Here is a 17518-nt window from a genome sequence, read left to right on the forward strand (position 1 = left end):
TTTCCCCCTAAAACAGAGAGGTTTTAGTGGCTGAAGTAGGTGATGAAGGGGGTGATGTCCTCAGGATATGGGAAAATGTCCAGACATCAAGACACCAATGTCCAGACATCAAGACACCAATGTCCAGACATCAAGACAGCCGCTGAATATGAAGAGCTGAATATGAAGAGACAGACGTAGGCAGGGAAAAACAACAGTACACACATTTTTTCCCACTTCTCTTTTCAGTTAGTTTATTTTTTTCAATTGCTTAATAAAAAAAACTAAAAACAAATTGATGACCAACCACAAATTCTACAGCTCATCATCTGTACACCCTCTGGCTAGTAGACTAGCTTGCCTCGCTTGAGTAACCACGCCAACACCTCCCATCTCATTCTGTCTCCCTCGTTCCAATGTCAACGACATGCAAATAGAGGTGCGTTGCATTCAATAGTCGGTGTACGTCACGTGACCTAAAGGTCAAGTGTCAGACAGCGCCGGGAGGCCCAGTGTCACAGATGAGGAAGAACCCCGTTGTGTTTCAATGAGTCACGCCATTTGCATATGGAACCGGAATCGGCCAATAGCACTACAGCGTTGCTTTCAATCTAAAATATCACAGTAATACCACACTTACCAGGCAAGAGATCATCGGTATCACAATGGATTCAGTCACTTAAAATCAAAACCCATTGATAAAATAAAAACTAAAATGAACATTTTAAATAAAAACCTCAAATAAAATAAATAGAATCAGCTCATAGGCATGCGCACACTTAGACGGATGGGTTTATAGATCTCCCAACTCATTATATACGTTTCCATTCAAGACCCTCCTATTGACTTGGGTGTGTGACTACCTTAAAGATTAGGATTCTTGATGCAAGACAGAAACAAAAATAACACAAAACTTCCCAGAGAGATTCAATTCAATGAGAAATCAGGAACAAGTAACACTAGTAGTCGTAGGACTGACAGACTGTCCCAGACAGAGCAGTTCATTCAACATGACCTGAAGCCACAGGAAGAAGACATAGAAAAGCCACCTTCCTATCCACACAACCCTATACAACCCTATAGCTAATCATCATGGGTGCGTCCCATAAATATCTCCTTTCTCCTGAAGTGTAGACTCGTTCACTACCTCCCGCAATCTAAACGCATTGGATTGGTGGATGTACGGGCTAGAACATAGTTCTCATACCAGTCACTTCCTTTCAAATCAGTGAAGGGAAGTGAACAAGTGCACACTTTGGGAGGAATTATATTTAATTAGGATGTAGCCATAGTCACTGTTTGCACCATGCCCCCTGAGCGCTCGCTCTGTTTTCTTAAATACTGCTAATTACTGTACAGTGGATTACATACAGCCCATCAAATGATAGAATGATGAGTGGGTTGGTATACGTCAATATCGTGGTAAACACATTTGCAGAAGCCAGAATAATGCGAATCACATACTAGCTACCTACATTATATCATAAAAAAAATCTGTAAAATAACACAGATTAAAAGATTTCATCATTATACAGATATAACGACTTGCAAAATGGCTGCTTGAACAGGAGACCATTTGAAGAAGGATTTTATCATGCTTGTTTCTTCCTCCTCTTAAAGGAGCCACATTTCATTTTGCAAAAAATAATAAACTCAAATTCGGTCACTCCGTCTCAGCAAGTACTCTACCTCCCAGCCTTAATTTTTAAAACAGGACGCAACTACATAAATGTATTATTATAGTTGACAAGGCCACTAGTCTGACTGACTTCAAACCAACCATGTCTATGAATCTTTCTTCTAGCCAAACCTTCCCTCTTAGTCTAGTCAACCAACCCCTCAAACCTTCCCTCTCAGTCTAGTCAACCAACTCCTCAAAGCTTCCCGCAGTCTAGACAACCAACTCCTCAAACCTTCCCTCTTAGTCTAGTCAACCAACTCCTCAAACCTTCCCTCAGTCTAGTCAACCAACTCCTCAAACCTTCCCTCAGTCTAGTCAACCAACCCCTCAAACCTTCCCTCAGTCTAGTCAACCAACACCTCAAACCTTCCCTCAGTCTAGTCAACCAACTCCTCAAACCTTCCCTCAGTCTAGTCAACCAACTCCTCAAACCTTCCCTCAGTCTAGTCAACCAACACCTCAAACCTTCCCTCAGTCTAGTCAACCAACTCCTCAAACCTTCCCTCTCAGTCTAGTCAACCAACACCTCAAACCTTCTCTCAGTCTAGTCAACCAACTCCCCAAACCTTCCCTCAGTCTAGTCAACCAACTCCTCAAACCTTCCCTCTTAGTCTAGTCAACCAACTCCTCAAACCTTCGATCAGTCTAGTCAACCAACTCCTCAAACCTTCCCTCTTAGTCTAGTCAACCAAACCTTCCCTCTTAGTCTAGTCAACCAACTCCTCAAACCTTCCCTCAGTCTAGTCAACCAACTCCTCAAACCTTCCCTCTTAGTCTAGTCAACCAACACCTCAAACCTTCCCTCAGTCTAGTCAACCAACTCCTCAAACCTTCCCTCTTAGTCTAGTCAACCAACTCCCCAAACCTTCCCTCAGTCTAGTCAACCAACACCTCAAACCTTCCCTCTTAGTCTAGTCAACCAACTTCTCAAACCTTCCCTCTTAGTCTAGTCAACCAACTCCTCAAACCTTCCCTCTTAGTCTAGTCAACCAACTCCTCAAACCTTCCCTCTTAGTCTAGTCAACCAACTTCTCAAACCTTCCCTCTTAGTCTAGTCAACCAACTCCTCAAACCTTCCCTCTTAGTCTAGTCAACCAACTCCTCAAACCTTCCCTCTTAGTCTAGTCAACCAACTCCTCAAACCTTCCCTCTTAGTCTAGTCAACCAACTCCTCAAACCTTCCCTCTTAGTCTAGTCAACCAACTCCTCAAACCTTCCCTCTTAGTCTAGTCAACCAACTCCTCAAACCTTCCCTCAGTCTAGTCAACCAACACCTCAAACCTTCCCTCAGTCTAGTCAACCAACTCCTCAAACCCATTGAGGATCCTTTAATGCTAGTACCCATTACCACTGTTAAAATGTATTTGTTATTTTTGACTTTTAAAGCAAATAATCACCTTAAAACCATTTAAAACAAATCAAACCAGTGCAACAGGTCAGCCCTAAAATATCCCATAGTCATACATATTTAAACCTGATTTAAAAGAAATAATATAATAATAATATAATAATATTAATACAGAAGGTAACAAAACCATAGACAGAGGAAATTAAACCCCTCCCAAAAGGACAATGACAAAGAAGCCTCAACAAAGCAGTTGCTTGATGCTTCTCCCCCCAAGTCCTCAAGTCTCCCCCCACGACAGACCCAGTGTGCCCCTCTGTCAGGGGCCTGACTGGGTTAGCCTGGGTTGGAGGATGGGTTGGCCTGTGTGTGTCTTGCAGCCAGCCCACTTGAGTCTTCTTCCAGTAATGTTAGCCATCTGTCAGCCAGCCAAAACAGGCCAGCAGGCAAGGCCCAGTGTCCCAGTGTCTCAGCCACACAAAGAGCATCTGGCAGGGGACTAAAGCAGGCCTGTCCATGTTGCCTGGGGGGAGGGAGGCAGGAAGGGCTGGGGGAGGGAGGCAGGCAGGCCTGGGGGGGAGGGAGGCAAGGCAGGCAGGCTTGGGAAGAGAGGCAGGCTTGGGAAGAGAGGGAGGCAGGCCTGGGAAGAGAGGGAGGCAGGCCTGGGAAGAGAGGGAGGCAGGCAGGCCTGGGAAGAGAGGGAGGCAGGCCTGGGAAGAGAGGGAGGCAGGCCTGGGAAGAGAGGGAGGCAGGCCTGGGAAGAGAGGGAGGCAGGCAGGCCTGGGGGGGAGGTAGGCAGGCAGGTCTGGGGAGGAGGTAGGCAGGCAGGTCTGGGGAGGAGGGAGGCAGGTTCGCCTGGGGAGGAGGGAGGCAGGGTTGCCTGGGGAGAGAGGGTCGCCTGGCAAGAGAGGGTCGCCTGGCAAGAGAGGGTCGCCTGGCAAGAGAGGGTCGCCTGGTGAGGGGACAAACTAGAGGGAGGCATGCTCCCCCAGCCACATAGACCCCGGGGTGGAAGGGGTCTAGAGTTGAAAGGAGGAGGAGAGACAGAGGAAACAGATAGGAGGGCGGGTAGTTGGCAAACAAGCACAAAAGAGATAGAGAATGAAATGTCCCTCTGGACACCGCCTTCTCTTTTTATCCTCTGAGGAGACCCTCTGTTCCCCAGAGACGGCTGTTACCCGACCCTGTACCCCCACACACCCCTCTCCTCTACGCGCCTCACAAACACTCTTTGTCCTCCTCCCGTCTCGTTGGAACAGGCAGCATGGCCAGTGGCCGGTCTTTTTAGTTGTGTGTGTAGTGTTCGACTTGTTTATGCATGGTTTCACATGTTTCTGTCTTGTCTCATCCCCAAACCGTAACCTAAACCCTTTCGGCCCCAGATAAATTCTGTACTGCCGCCCGCTATGGTCCCATGCCTCCTAGCTATTAACCCAGTTAAGGCCTCCCTATGTCAGACAACTGGACCTTTTTATTTGATTTAACCAGGTTGTCTTATTGAGATAAAATGTCTTTTTCAAGAGAGACCTGAAGACCTGTGAGCCTAGGTCCAGTCCTGGGCCCTGGGTGGCTAGGCGGTGGTGAGCTTCTGAATGGTTCTGTTGTAGTACTGTGTGGTGAGGGCCTCCAGAGGGGTCCAGTGGTGGGCACGGAGCTCAATGACCTCCATGAGGAGGGAGCGTGTCAGCTGGGACTCAGCCGGACACAGCATCTTGTCCCTGGCTGTGGCAAGGAGCTCAGTCATCATCTCTGGAAGCTGCTCCTCCAGGAGATGACCTGTGGACTGCAGCTGGAGGAGAGGAGGAGGAAGAGAGGGGAGGAGGGGGGTTAGGGGGAGGGAGGATGAGAAGAGGGGAGGGAGGGGGGTTAGGAGGAGGGAGGAGAGTTAGGGTTACATCTAGACGTCTGAATATAGGCTAGTCAGAGACGGGTTGGCTAGCTTCAGAGTGGGGGGTGTGTCTGAGAGACTGGTTGGCTAGCTTCAGAGTGGGGTGTGTGACTGAGAGACGGGTTGGCTAGCTTCAGAGTGGGGGTGTGTGACAGAGATGGGTTGGCTAGCTTCAGAGTGGGGGTGTGTGACAGAGATGGGTTGGCTAGCTTCAGAGTGGGGGGGGGGTGTCACTAAGAGACTGGTTGGCTAGCTTCAGAGTGGGTGTGTCTGCGAGACTGGTTGGTTAGCTTCAGAGTGGGCGTGTCTGTCTGAGAGATGGGTTGGATAGCTTCAGAGTGGGGGGGGTGTGACTAAGAGACTGGTTGGCTAGCTTCAGAGTGGGGGGGTGTGACTGCGAGATGGGTTGGCTAGCTTCAGAGTGGGGGGGTGTGGGGGGGTGTGACTAAGAGACTGGTTGGCTAGCTTCAGAGTGGGTGTATCTTCGAGACTGGTTGGCTAGCTTCAGAGTGGGGGTGTCTGTCTGAGAGACTGGTTGGTTAACTTCAGAGTGGGGGTGTCTGTCAGAGACGGGTTGGCTAGCTTCAGAGTGGGGGTGTCTGAGAGACTGGTTGGCTAGCTTCCGAGTGGGGGTGTCTGAGAGACGGGTTGGCTAGCTTCAGAGTGGGGGTGTCTGAGAGACGGGTTGGCTAGCTTCAGAGTGGGGGCGTCTGAGAGACTGGTTGGCTAGCTTCCGAGTGGGGGTGTCTGTCTAAGGGACGGGGCTGGTTAACTAGCTTCCGAGTGGGGGTGTCTGTCTAAGGGACGGGGCTGGTTAACTAGCTTCCGAGTGGGGGTGTCTGTCTAAGGGACGGGGCTGGTTAACTAGCTTCCGAGTGGGGGTGTCTGTCTAAGGGACGGGGCTGGTTAACTAGCTTCCGAGTGGGGGTGTCTGTCTAAGGGACGGGGCTGGTTAACTAGCTTCCGAGTGGGGGTGTCTGTCTAAGGGACGGGGCTGGTTGGCTTCCGAGTGGGGGTGTCTGTCTAAGGGACGGGGCTGGTTGGCTTCCGAGTGGGGGTGTCTGAGTTGTGAAAGGTTAGGGGCACGCTCTTTAACATAGGTCTGTCACGGAAGAATGGAGTCCCATTATAGGAACCTTGGCCTGTCTGTCCAGTCCGACTGATATTCTCAAATTCCCCCAAAAAACAATTAGTGATTAGCTCTCCTATAGCAGACTTCCTAGAGCTGGCCTGACAGGTCACCTTCCCTGCTCTGCCCTCGTGCTCTCTCTTTCTCTGCCTTGAACAGAGCTCCTCCCCAGCCCTCCTCTCCTCTCCTCCCCAGCCCTCCTCTCCTCTCCAGCTCTCCTCTCCTCTCCTCCCCAGCCCTCCTCTCCTCTCCTCCTCTCCTCCCCAGCCCTCCTATCCTCCCCAGCCCTCCTCTCCTCTCCTCCCCAGGACTCCTCTCCTCCCCTCCTCTCCTCCCCAGCCCTCCTCTCCTCCTCTCCCCAGCTCTCCTCTGATCTCAATTTCAGCTCCAGGCTCTAGTCTCTAGTCTGCAAACTAGTTTCAGACTCTGTTCTTAGCCTCTACACTACCTCAGTGTCACTCTATAATTCATGCTGAGACAGAAAGATTCCTTCACTACATCCAGACAGACAACAGCCTGACTACAATTGTATTGGGCTGAAAAGTGTGTTGACGTACAGGACAGAATAGATAGAATATGAAGAGTATACAGTGTATACTGCCTCTCTGTCCTACTGCCTCTCTGTCCTACTGCCTCTCTGTCCTACTGCCTCTCTGTCCTACTGCCTCTCTGTCCTACTGCCTCTCTGTCCTACTGCCTCTCTGTCCTACTGCCTCTCTGTCCATTAATATACAAAGGACCAATGTGTACTGTAAGAGGCTTCAGTGAAGATGGGAGTGTGTTGACGTACAGGACAGAAAAGATAGAATATGAAGTGTACATACCTCCATAGAACAGCAGAGGACTGCATCCTCCTTAACCTCGGGAGACTGCAGCAGCTGCAACAGATGATGAGAGATGTCTCTATAGAGATACAGTATCTGTTTATTCTTTATTTATGTCTATAGCTCAGAATAAAGCAGTCATGCAGAGTGGCAGAAGTTACAAATATACACCCATAGCAGAGATGGGTACTGTACTGTGTGTATGACTAGTACCGTCTTTCTGTTTGTGAGGTCGAATGACAATGAGAGGAAAAACAAAGAGAGACACAGAGAGACCTGGCTCTCAAGATAAGACAGGCTATGTGCACACTGCCCACAAAATGAGATGGAAACTGAGCTGCACTTCCTAATCCTGACAATTGTATCACCAGAGACATACAGTACCAGTCAAAAGTTTGGACACACCTACTCATTCAAGGGTCTTTATTTTGACTATTTTCTACATTGTAGAATAATAGCGAAGACATCAAAACTATGGAAATAACACATATGGAATCATGTAGTAAACAAAATCGTTAAACAAATCAAAATATATTTTACATTTCAGATTCTTCAAAGTAGCCACCCTTTGCTTGATGACAGCTTTGCACACTCTTGGCGTTCTCTCAACCAGCTTCACCTCGCATGCTTTTCCAACAGTCTTGAAGGAGTTCCCATATCTGTGTCTCACAAAGACATGGCGATTGGAATCAAAAATCTCAACTTTGGATCCATCGCTCGTGTTTCTTGGATCAAGCAAGTCTCTTCTTCTTATTGGTTTCCTTTAGTAGTGGTTACTTTGCAGCAATTTGACAATGAAGACCTGATTCACGCAGTCTCCTCTGAACAGTTGTTGAGATGTCTGTTACTTGAACTCTGTGAAGTGTTTATTTGGGCTGCAATTTCTGAGGCTGCTAACTCTAATGAACGTATCCTCTGCAGCAGAGGTAACTCTGGGTCTTACAGTTGATGGTGTTTGCGACTGCACTTGAAGAAACTTTAAAAGTTCTTGAAATTTTCTGCATTAACTGACCTTCATGTCTTAAAGTAATGATGGACTGTCGTTTCTTTTTTGCTTATTTGCACTGTTCTTGGCATAATATGGACTTGGTATTTTACCAAATAGGGGCTATCTTCTGTATTCCATCCCTACTTTGTCACAACACAACTGATTAGCTTAAACGCATTAAGAAAGAAAGAAATTACACAAATTAACAAGGCTGGTTGAGAGGTTGAGAGAATGCTGGTTGAGAGAATGCCAAGAGTATGCAAAGCTGTCATCAAGGCAAAGAGTGGCTATTTTGAAGAACCTTTGTTTAACACTTTTTTGGTTACTTCATGATTCCATATGTGTTATTTCATAGTTTTGATGTCTTCACTATTATTCTACAATGTAGAAAATAGTAAAAATAAAGAAAAACCCTTGAATGAGTAGGTGTTCTAAAACTTTTGACTGGTACTGTATTTCCCTCAGATTACACAGACCCACAAACAAATCCAATTTTAATAAACTCCAATATCTACTGGGTGAAATACCAGTGTACCATCACAACAGCAAGATTTGTGACCTGTTGCCACAAGAAAAGGGCAACCAGTGAAGAACAAACACAATTGTAAATACAACCCATATTTATGTTGATTTATTTTCCCTTTTGTACTTTAACTATTTGCACATTATTACAACACTGTATATAGACATAATATGACATTTGAAATGTCTCTATTCTTTTGGAACTTCTGTGAGCGTAATGTTTACTATTCATTGTATATGTGTATTTATTATGGATCCCCATTAGTGTGTGTGTGTGTGTATAGTGAGTATACTGCTGTTCCATAAGGTATATTTTTTTCTTAAAAATAAAAAAATGTTTTATCTGATTCTACCGCTTGCGTCAGTTACTTGATGTGGAATAGAGTTCCATGTAGTCTTGGCTCTGTGTAGTACTGTGGAATAGAGTTCCATATAGTCATGGCTCTATGTAGTACTGTGCGCCTCCAATAGACTGTTCTGGACTTGGGGACTGTGAAGAGACCTCTGGTGGGGTATGCATGGATGTCTGAGCTGTGTGTAGTGTCAGCATTTGTTGCTGGCATGTCATGCCTAAGTTTGCTAAGTAGTTGGCAATATCAGTCGGTTTTGTAATGTATGAGCCATCTGATTCAATGAATGATGGAGCTGAGTTTGCCTTTTTTCCCAAAACATGTAATTGAAGCTGCTCCAAAGCTTTTTACTATCATTCTTTATGTCATTTATCTTTGTTTCATAGGGTAGTTTCTTCTTTTTATTCAGTTTAGTCACATGGTTTCTCAATTTGCAGTACGTTTGCCAATCAGTTGTGCTGCCAGACTTATTTGCCATTCCTTTTGCCTCATCACTCTCAACCATACCATTTTTCAATTCCTCATCAATCCACAGGGATTTAACAGTTTTTACAGTCATTTTCTTAAATGGTGCATGCTTATTAGTAACTGGAATAAGCAATTTCATAAATGTGTTAAGTGCAGCGTGTGCTTGCTCCTCATTACACACCATGGAACAACAAATATTATTTACATCAACACCATAGGAATCACTACACAACTTATTGTATGACCTCCTATACACTATATTAGGCCCAGCCTTTGGAACTTTGGTTTTCCTAGATATGGCTACTGTGACCACTACATCTGATGGATCTGGATACTGCTTTAAAACACATTTCTGCAGCATTAGTAAAGATGTGATCAATACATGATTTCATTCCTGTGCTGTTTGTAACTATCCTGGTAGGTTGACTGATAACCTGAACCAGGTTGCAGGCACTGGTTACAGTTTGAAGCTTTTTCTCGAGTCGGCAGCCTGATGAAAGCCAGTCAATATTTAAATCACTCAGAAAATATACCTCTGTTGATATCACATACATTATCAAGCATTTCACACATGTTATCCAGATACTGACTGTTAGCAGTTGGTGGTCTATAGGAGCTTCCCACCAGAATGGGCTTTAGGTGAGGCAGATGAACCTGTAGACATATTACTTCAACAGTATTTAACATGAGATCCTCTCTAATCTTTACAGGAATGTGGTTCTGAATATAAACAGCCACACCTCCACCACTGGCATTTATTTTCTGTAAATGTTATAACCTTGTATTGCTACCACTGTATCAAAGGTATTGTCTAATTGAGTTTCAGAGATAGCCAGGATATGGATGTCATCTGTTACTAGCAAGTTATACATTTCATGAACCTTGTTTCTTAAGCTACATATGTTGACGTGGGCTATTATGAGCACTTTTCTGGGAAGCTTGCTTGTTTTCATTGCTTTACTGGGAAGCTTAGCAGAAGTAGATATTATCATGCTATTTATGTTAGTTCGTGCAGGGTGAGCTGCACACAGTAGACTTCCTACTAGAGCACACCGCCTCAGTGCTAACAGCATAAATCTGGTTCATAGACACATGATTGCTGCATACAACAGCTGTAGGATCAGCAGAGGCATTCAGGGCAGTTAGAGGGACATACATTAGGTTACTTACATTGTGTCTACCAATGCCCCTGGGATAATGTACATTTTCTGAAGCATTATGACAACTCAGCGACACAATGGTAGGGATTAACTGAGCTGGGCTTGGGTCATTGATAATTCATTTTCTCAACGCAGCCTTATAATGCTGTGAAAGGATCCAGGAACCCAAATGATTTGGGTGGATCCCATCCTGCTTATAAAACGTGTTTTGTTTCAAAAAGGTATCGAAATTGTCAACAAAAGTTACACACATTGAGCTGCAATAATCACGTAGCCAGTTGTGAAGAGAAAGAATCATTCAGAGAGGGTACAGGGCCAGATATGATCAGAGAGGGCACAGGGCCAGATATGATCAGAGAGGGCACAGGGCCAGATATGATCAGAGAGGGCACAGGGCCAGATATGATCAGAGAGGGCACAGGGCCAGATATGATCAGAGAGGGCACAGGGCCAGATATGATGGGTCTTATATTAGTGTCTATCAGAGAGTCAGTCAGCTCTTTAAAATCCAGTTTCAACTGTTCAGAGCTGCACGTCATAATGTCATTAAAACCCACATGGACTACGATAGCATTGATGTTCATGTCCTGGAGTAGTGCATTCGGGAGCAGCTTAGTAATGTCATTTACTCGAGCTCCGGGGTAGGACATTGTTTCTGCACCAGGAACTGTCACATTCCTTACCACGGAGCTGCCCAAAATCATGGCTGGCGAGAATGACTTAGAAATCCACCCACTCCCACGCTTCACAGAATGGTGCTGGCCTCCACGGTTCGTGACATGCAACCATCGTTGATTGTCATGCTCCTCTTGCTGTGCTCCTTCGACTCCACTATCAGATGGGGGAGGAGAGGCAGGAGATGGCTCCCCTGGCGAACGAACTCCGGGCAACACCGGCCAGTCGGTGTGAACGCCATCCAGGCACCGGCGTAGAAAAGGTAAACATTTCCTCAGTTTCTTTTTTTTCCTTCTTTTTAATTTTTTTTTTTTTATCCCCTTTTCTCCCCAATTTTCGTGGTATCCAATCGCTAGTAATTACTATCTTGTCTCATCGCTACAACTCCCGTACGGGCTCGGGAGAGACGAAGGTCGAAAGTCATGCGTCCTCCGAAGCACAACCCAACCAAGCCGCACTGCTTCTTTAACACAGCGCGCCTCCAACCCGGAAGCCAGCCGCACCAATGTGTCGGAGGAAACACCGTGCACCTGGCCCCCTTGGTTAGCACGCACTGCGCCCAGCCCGCCACAGGAGTCGCTGGAGCGCGATGAGACAAGGAAATCCCTACCGGCCAAACCCTCCCTAACCCGGACGACGCTAGCCCAATTGTGCGTCGCCCCACGGACCTCCCGGTCGCGGCCGGCTGCGACAGAGCCTGGGGGCGAACCCAGAGACTCTGGTGGCGCAGTTTCCTCAGTTTCTTACGTAGGCTGGCGACCTGTGTGATCAAGGAAGCCACATCAAGCCTATAACCCTCGGCAAGCAAACAATTGCCACACTGGAACTCAGTGATCCAGTTTGTACTGAAACAAAGCGTAGTAGATACAGCTTCTACAGCGCTGGAACCGTTCATTTACCTCTCCAGCGCAATTGGAAAACTCATCTCTGACTAACTTCATTAGCTTGATGGCTAACGTTAGCAGTTGATGGCTAACGCTACTTGCTTTGGCAATGTAGACATATGTGTCCCGTGCCAATAAAGCCCTTTCAATTGAATTGAGAGAGAAAGAGCGAGATGTGAAAGCTTGGCTACCTAACAGCTCAGTCCAAACAGAATAGGGTTGTAAATCCAGGCAGGTCCAAACTATGGTTGGGCGGTAGCTACCGAATGGCATATTTGGTGAGTTTGGAAATTTTACAAGCAAATGTGAATGAGAGATGTTGTGCAAATGAACATAGTATTGACGCATGTAGTTCTGGCTCTCCAGCAGCATGTCTACATGCTGTGTCTGTGTGTAGTCTGGAGTCGCTAGGAGAAGATTGGGGGGGGGGGGGGGGGGGGCAGAAGGGCTGAGAACAAAGAGGAGAAAAAAAACGCAAGGAAATCAAGATGGCAGCGGCAGTTATACAAAAAACAAATCCAAAAGGGCTTTGCCTTCAACACTGTAGACATCTACCGCCACCTTATTCATTCAGCCACTTAGTTACAGCAAGGTAGACTAGGTTTTACTTCAGAATTCTGCATTTTACACACCAACAACAACAAATAGACACAATGCATAAGAAATATCTTGCTGCCTTTTGTAAACACAGATCTAAAAATACTTCATATTGTAATTTCTGCTCAGCATTAGAATCACTTTGTTCATTTGCACAACACCTCTCATTCACAATCGCTTGTAAAATTTCCAAACTGCATCAATGCGGGGACCGAGAGACTGAAAAACAGCTTCTATCTCAAGGCCATCAGACTGTTAATAAACAGCCATCACTAACATTGAGTGGCTGCTGCCAACATACTGACTCATCTCTAGCCACTTTAATAATGAAAAGATTTAGGTAATAAATGTATCACTAGCCACTTTAAACAATGCCACTTTATATAATGTTTACATACCCTACATTAATCATCTTATACGTATATACTGTACTCTACACCATCTACTGCATCTTGCCTATGCCGTTCGGCCATCGCTCATCCATATATTTATATGTACATATTCTCATTCGCCCCTTTAGTGTGTATAAGATAGTTGTTGTGAAATTGTTAGATTACTTGTTAGATATTACTGCACGGTCGGAACTAGAAGCACAAGCATTTCACTTCACTCGCATTAACATCTGCTAACCATGTGTATGTGACCATTAACATCTGCTAACCATGTGTATGTGACCATTAACATCTGCATGTGACCAATACCATCTGCTAACCATGTGTATGTGACCAATACCATCTGCTAACCATGTGTATGTGACCATTAACATCTGCTAACCATGTGTATGTGACCATTTACATCTGCTAACCATGTGTATGTGACCATTAACATCTGCTAACCATGTGTATTTGACCATTAACATCTGCTAACCATGTGTATGTGACCATTAACATCTGCTAACCATGTGTATGTGACCATTAACATCTGCTAACCATGTGTATGTGACCATTAACATTAGAAATATGATGGACATGTCGTTTTTCCAACAAAAACAAATCCTTGCTTTTTCATTGTACGCTCATTTATTTATGTGGCTGCCAGCCTAAACGTCTTCTGATGAAAATGAAGCTATTTTATGTCAAATGTGTTGCACTAATGTATTTTCTGTGCAGGAAAACTAGAGTTGCACGTCCCTGATCACTCTATTGAAGCAGAAAAACACTTGACGTCCATAATAAAATGCAACCCCTGTCAATACACACTTTCTCCTTTCTCCTGCTATTAACAAACAAACACGTGACCGGCTCAACTGTGCTGGGGAACTAAGTAAGCTTCATAATGTAAAATAATGTGACAGGTGAAATAAGAACACAATCTGCTTTATCTCATAATGCATTGCACTAGTTGACTGCAGGTATCTAATAAAAAAAAAATAGTTACACATTTTTTAATTATTAAAAAACATGAGATAGTCTCAATGGTATTAAAAAACCATCCCGCGGCTATTTCCAAATACCCCTGTATACGGTATAGTATACGGTACAGTATATGGTCTTCCTCGAGTCTTCTTGGGTATGACGCTACACGCTTGGCACACCTGTATTTGTGGAGTTTCTCTAATTATTCTCCGCAGATCCTCTCAAGCTCCGTCAGGTTGGATGGGGAGTGTTGCTGCACAGCTATTTTCAGGTCTCTCCAGAGATGTTAGATCGGGTTCAAGTTCGGGCTCTGGCTGGGTCACTCAAGGACATTCAGAGACTTGTCCCGAAGCCACTCCTGTGTTGTCTTGGCTGTGTGCTTAGGGTCATTGTCCTGTTGGAGGATGAACCTTCGCCCCAGTCTGAGTTCCTGAGCAGGTTTTCATCAAGGATCTCTCTGTACTTTGCTCCGTTCATCTTTCCCTCGATCCTGACTAGTCTCCCAGTCCCTCCCGCTGAAAAACATCCTCACAGCATGATGCTGCCACCACTATGTTTCACCGTAGGGATGCTGCCAGGTTTCCTCCAGACGTGACGCTTGGCATTCAGGGAAAAGAGTTCAATCTGGGTTTCAATAGAACAGAGAATCTTGTTTCTCATGGTCAGAGTCCTTTAGGTACCTTTTGGCAAACTCAAAGTGGGCTGCACGGAACTCTAACCAGGAAGCTTATAAGAAACCCTGCTACGCCCTCCGACAAACCATCAAACAGGAAAAGAGTCAATACAGGGCTAAGATTGAATCGTACTACACCGGCTCTGACGTTCATCTTATGTGACAGGGCTTGCAAGCTATTACAGACTACAAAGGGAAGCACAGCCGCAAGCTGCCTAGTGACACGAGCCTACCAGACGAGTTAAATCACTTCTACGCTCGCTTCGAGGCAAGCAACACTGAGGCATGCATGAGAGCATCAGCTGTTCCGGATGACTGTGTGATCACGCTCTCCGTAGCTGACGTGAGTAAGACGTTTAAACAGGTCAACATTCACAAGGCTGCGGGGCCAGATGGATTACCAAGATGTGTGCTCCGGGCATGTGCTGATGAACTAGCAGGTGTCTTCACTGACATTTTCAACATGTCCCCGGTTGAGTCTGTAATACCAATATGTTTCAAGCAGACCACCACCACTGTGCCCAAGAACACGAAGGCAACCTGCCTAAATGACTACAGACCCGTAGCACTCATGTCCGTAGCCATGAAGTGCTTTGAAAGGCTGGTAATGGCTCACATCAACACCAGTATCCCAGGAACCCTAGACCCACTCCAATTTTCATACCCCCCCAACAGATCCACAGATGATGCAATCTCTATTGCACTCCACACTGCCCTTTCCCACCTGGACAAAAGGAACACCTACGTGAGAATGCTATTCATTGACCACAGCTCAGCGTTCAACACCAGAGTACCCTCAAAGCTCATCACTAAGCTAAGGATCCTGGGACTAAACACCTCCCTCTGCAACTGGATCCTGGACTTCCTGACGGGCCACCCACAGGTGGCGAGGGTAGGTAGCAACACATCTGCCACGCTGATCCTCAACACAGGAGCCCCTCAGGGGTACGTGCTCAGTCCCTTCCTGTACTCCCTGTTCACCCACGACTGCGTGGCCAGACACGACTCCAACACCATCATTAAGTTTGCAGACGACACAGTGGTAGGCCTGATCACTAACAACAGCCTATAGGGAGGAGGTCAGAGACCTGGCCGGGTGGTGCCAGTATAACAACCTATCCCTCAACGTAACCAAGACTAAGGAGATGATTGTGGACTACAGGAAAAGGAGGACTGAGCACGCCCCCATTCTCATCGACAGGGTTGTAGTGGAGCAGGTTGAGAGCTTCAAGTTCCTTGGTGTCCACATCGCCAACAAACTAGAATGGTCCAAACACACCAAGACAGTCGTGAAGAGGGCACAACAAAGCCTATTCCCCCTCAGGAAACTATAAAGATTTGGCATGGGTCCTGCGATCCTCAAAAGGTTCTACAGCTGCAACATCGAGAGCATCCTGACTGGTTACATCACTGCCTGGTACGGCAATTGCTCGGCCTCCGACCGCAAGGCACTACAGAGGGTAGTGTGTACGGCCCAGTACATCACTGGGGCTAAGCTTCCTGCCATCCAGGACCTCTACACCAGGCGGTGTCAGAGGAAGGCCCTAAACATTGTCAAAGACCCCAGCCACCCCAGTCATAGACTGTTCTCTCTACTACCGCATGGCAAGCGATACTGGAGTGCCAAGTCTAGGACGAAAAGGCTTCTCAACAGTTTTTACCTCCAAGCCATAAGACTCCTGAACAGGTAATAAAATGGCTACCCGGACTATTTGCATTGTGTGCCCCCCCAACCCCTCTTTTACGCTGCTGCTACTCTCTGTTTATCATATATGCATAGTCACCTTAACCATATCTACATGTACATACTACCTCAATCAGCTCGACTAACCGGTGCCTGTATATATAGCCTCGCTACTGTATATAGCCTCGCTACTGTATATAGCCTCTACTGTATATAGCCTCGCTACTGTATATAGCCTCTACTGTATATAGCCTCTCTACTGTATATAGCCTCTCTACTGTATATAGCCTCTCTACTGCATTTAGCCTCTCTACTGCATATAGCCTCTCTACTGTATATAGCCTCGCTACTGTATATAGCCTCGCTACTGTATATAGCCTCGCTACTGTATATAGCCTCTCTACTGTATATAGCCTCTCTACTGTATATAGCCTCTACTTTTATAGCCTCGCTACTCTATATAGCCTCTCTACTGTATATAGCCTCTCTACTCTATATAGCCTCTCTACTGTATATAGCCTCTCTACTGTATATAGCCTCGCTACTGTATATAGCCTCGCTACTGTATATAGCCTCTCTACTGTATATAGCCTCGCTACTGTATATAGCCTCGCTACTGCGTATAGCCTCGCTACTGCATATAGCCTCGCTACTGTAAATAGCCTCTCTACTGTATATAGCCTCTCTACTGTATATAGCCCCTCTACTGTATATAGCCTCGCTACTGTATATAGCCTTGCTACTGTGTATAGCCTCGCTACTGCCTGGTTTTTGCTCTGACATGCACTGTCGACTGTGGCACCACATATAGACAGTTATGTGTCTTTCCAAATCATGTCCAATCAATTGAATTGACCACAGGTGGACTCCAAGTGGGTGGACTCCAAGTTGAAAACATCTTAAGGATGATCAATGGAAACAATGCACAGGAGCTCAAGTTCCAGTCTCACAGCAACGGGTCTGAATACTTATGTCAACTGCCATTTCAGTTCCCCAAAAATATAAAAACCTGTTTTCACTTTGCCATTATGGGGTATTGTGTGTAGATTTATAAGGATTGTTTATTTATTTAATCCATTTCAGAATAAGGCTGTAACGTAACAAAATGTGGAAAAAGTCAAGTGGCGTGAATACTTTCCGAATGCCCTGTATATCATATGGAGCAGAGACAAGAGGAGCAGGTCAGAGCAGAGAGGAGCAGAGTAGAGAGGAGCAGAGCAGAGAGGAGCAGAGCAGAGAGGAGCAGAGCAGAGAGGAGCAGAGCAGAGAGGAGCAGAGTAGAGAGGAGCGGAGCAGAGCAGAGCAGAGAGGAGCAG

The 17518-nt window shown here is 46.0% G+C and overlaps 1 protein-coding gene across 13 annotated transcripts in view; it reads right to left on the reverse strand.

The window, feature by feature from the left end:
- Nucleotides 1–205: 205 nt before the first annotated feature.
- The window catches only part of ctif (CBP80/20-dependent translation initiation factor), a 183284-nt gene continuing 165971 nt past the window's right edge, over nucleotides 206–17518 (reverse strand). For 4 of the 13 annotated variants that reach the window (XM_055864054.1, XM_055864058.1, XM_055864062.1 and 1 more), the window contains 2 exons: nucleotides 6847–6900; nucleotides 206–4794 (listed from right to left, as the gene is read on the reverse strand). In XM_055864054.1, the coding sequence (XP_055720029.1) occupies nucleotides 4576–4794; nucleotides 6847–6900 (273 nt within the window). In that variant the 3' untranslated portion in view covers nucleotides 206–4575. The remainder of the gene's footprint in view (nucleotides 4795–6846; nucleotides 6901–17518) is intronic. The other 9 variants (XR_008752985.1, XR_008752983.1, XR_008752982.1 and 6 more) reach the window with 9 other exon arrangements.

Source organism: Salvelinus fontinalis, chromosome 2, assembly GCF_029448725.1.
Source record: "Salvelinus fontinalis isolate EN_2023a chromosome 2, ASM2944872v1, whole genome shotgun sequence".
Classification (NCBI taxonomy): Eukaryota; Metazoa; Chordata; class Actinopteri; order Salmoniformes; family Salmonidae; genus Salvelinus; species Salvelinus fontinalis.